This window comes from Mustelus asterias, unplaced genomic scaffold, assembly GCF_964213995.1.
Source record: "Mustelus asterias unplaced genomic scaffold, sMusAst1.hap1.1 HAP1_SCAFFOLD_2011, whole genome shotgun sequence".
NCBI classification, from domain to species: Eukaryota; Metazoa; Chordata; class Chondrichthyes; order Carcharhiniformes; family Triakidae; genus Mustelus; species Mustelus asterias.
Genome location: NW_027591956.1, coordinates 35,001 through 37,943, shown reverse-complemented (window position 1 = coordinate 37,943; position 2,943 = coordinate 35,001). Strand labels below are relative to the sequence as shown.

Here is a 2,943-nt window from a genome sequence, read left to right as displayed (position 1 = left end):
GGTGGGGAGGATGGAGAGTGGGTGACCCTGGCGGGGAGGGGAGGGGTGTAGAGGGCGGGAGGGGGTGGGGAGGATGGAGAGTGGGTGACCCTGGCGGGGAGGGGAGGGGTGTAGAGGGCGGGAGGGGGTGGGGAGGATGGAGAGTGGGTGACCCTGGCGGGGAGGGGAGGGGAGGTGTGTGACCTGGGGCCGGGGGCGGGGGAGGTAGGGGGTGGGGGGGGGGGGGGGGGGGGGGAAGGGATGGGGAGGGGGTTGACCCGGGATGGGGAGAGGCGGACACTCACCCCAGTGTCGTCATGGTGACGATGGTGTACCAGAAGGCGGCCGGGATGCTGATGAAGTTGGTGTCCTCGGTGCTTTTCTCAGCATAATACATGACGGTGGCAAAGATGATGATGGCCATGGTGAGGGAGAAGAGCAGGAAGCCGAGCTCGGAGGCACAGCTCTTCAGGGTGTAGCCCAGGATGCGGAGGCCCTGTGAGTGGCGCGAGAACTTGAAGATGCGGAAGACACGGAAGACCCGCAGGGTGACAAAGGCCCCACTCACATCCTCGTTCTTGGGCATGACCAGGCCGATGTAATAGGGCAGGATGGCCACCACATCGATGATGCTCATGACACTACGGACAAAGTCCCAGCGATTGGGCGCGGCAAAGAGCCGCAGGAGGTACTCGAAGGTAAAGATCAGGACGCAGGCTGTGTCCATGCACACAAACGCCAGGCTGAACTTTTCCCCACAGGTCATGGCCTTTTTAATCCCCGGCGGAGGCTGGCACGGCACCGTCTCCACCACGTTGGCGATGACCGAAACCGCAATGAAGAACCCGGTGACGTAATAGAAGACCAGCGCCACCGTGCTGGTGTGGGGGTTCTCGAAGGCACGCCACAGGCGCTGGCGGCCTGTGCTGTTGGGGGGCAGAGGGGCATCGCCCGCGTTCTCCGCCTCGGTGTCCTCTGCCAGCCGCTCAGCATTCTCCTTCTTGCGGTCGCGATATTCCTCCATGCAGCAGTCACCGATGATCTCCGGGATGACGCCGAAGAAAGCCAGCTCCTCGTCGAAGGCAGCGATACACTCCTGCCGCGGGTAGTGCAGCTTGCCGGTCCGGTAGAAGTTGAGGATGTGGCGGAACATCTCGGCGTCGCGGTCGAAGAAATACTCTTGCGTGTCCTCGCTGAAGAAGAACTCCTTCTCTGAGCTGCCCAGTAAGGTGTCCGGGTAACGATCCAGGGTATCCTTCCAGGTCTGGAATCGCCGCCCACTCACGTTCACCACCAACATCTCATCGTTCTTGCGTCTCCGCTCCTGCGGGGCGCCGGGCATGGGCGCCTTGGCCAAGGGCAGCCAGCCCACTGCCGCAGCCCGTGCAAAGGGCAGCCAAGTGGCCACACCGGCAGCCATGCTGGCCAGAGGGTACAGGAAGGAGGGGGGAGGAGGAGAGAGGGGAGGAGCGAGAGATTCATACAGCACCGGGACACACTGACCTCTGAACTGCCATCAACGCACTCCCCCCCCGACCCCCTCCTCAGCCTGCACCAAGGGGCAGTGAGAAAATCCTCGGCGTGGCTGGAAGGTTCCACACCAGGAGAGGCAACTCTCTCTCCGTCTCTTTCTCTCTCCGTCCGCCTCCCCAGCCACGATCCACCGTCAATCTCGATTCACGGTCAGAGCTGAAACGAAACCAGCGCGAGGGAGAGAGTGAACAACTGACAGAGAACGATCCGAGTATCACAGCATGCACTCATATTCTTTATCCATTCCTGGGACACGGCCGTCGCTGGCTGGGCCCAGCATTTATTGCCCATCCCTAGTTGCCCCTTGGAGGGCAGTTGAGAGTCACCCACATTGCTGTGGCTCTGGAGTCACATGTAGGCCAGACCGGGGTAAGGACGGCAGATTTCCTTCCCTGAAGGAACCAGATGGGTTTTTTCAACAATGGGGCATCAGTTGATTCTTAATTCCAGATATATTTTATTGAATTCAAATTCCACCATCTGCCGTGGCGGGATTCGAACCCGGGTCCCCAGAACATTAGCTGAGTTTCTGGATTAATAGTCTAGCGATAATCCCACTAGACCATCGCCTCCCTTTATTAGTGAGAGCCCACACTCACAAACTCATACTGACGCACATACTCTCCCTCTCTCACTCCACGCACACACAAGCTGACATAGGCACACACACTCTTTCTCTCTCACACACTCTCTCTCTCTCTCTCGCACACACCCTCTCTCTCTCTCTCTCTCGCACACACACTCTCTCTCTCTCGCACACTCTCTCTCTCTCTCGCACACACCCTCTCTCTCTCTCTCTCGCACACACCCTCTCTCTCTCTCTCTCTCGCACACTCTCTCTCTCTCGCACACTCTCTCTCTCTCTCTCGCACACACACTCTCTCTCTCCCACACGCACACTCTCTCTCTCTCGCACACACACTCTCTCTCTCTCTCGCACACACACTCTCTCTCTCTCGCACACACACTCTCTCTCTCTCGCACACACTCTCTCTCTCTCGCACACACACTCTCTCTCTCTCGCACACACACTCTCTCTCTCTCGCACACTCTCTCTCTCTCTCTCTCGCACACACCCTCTCTCTCTCTCTCTCTCTCGCACACACACTCTCTCTCGCACACTCTCTCTCTCTCTCTCGCACACACACTCTCTCTCTCTCGCACACACACTCTCTCTCGCACACACACTCTCTCTCTCTCGCACACACACTCTCTCTCTCTCTCGCACACACACTCTCTCTCTCTCTCGCACACACACTCTCTCTCTCTCGCACACACACTCTCTCTCTCTCGCACACACACTCTCTCTCTCTCGCACACTCTCTCTCTCGCACACTCTCTCTCTCGCACACTCTCTCTCTCGCACACTCTCTCTCTCTCGCACACTCTCTCTCTCTCGCACACTCTCTCTCTCTCGCACACTCTCTCTCT

At 58.7% G+C, this 2,943-nt stretch overlaps 1 protein-coding gene across 1 annotated transcript; it reads right to left on the bottom strand.

Moving 5' to 3' along the window:
- Positions 1–280: 280 nt before the first annotated feature.
- On the bottom strand, positions 281–1,508 carry LOC144489217 (A-type voltage-gated potassium channel KCND1-like). The gene has a single exon (XM_078207058.1). It carries the CDS (start codon positions 1,397–1,399, stop codon positions 281–283), a length of 1,119 nt encoding a protein of 372 aa, XP_078063184.1. The 5' UTR covers positions 1,400–1,508.
- Between the last annotated feature and the right edge of the window lie 1,435 nt (positions 1,509–2,943).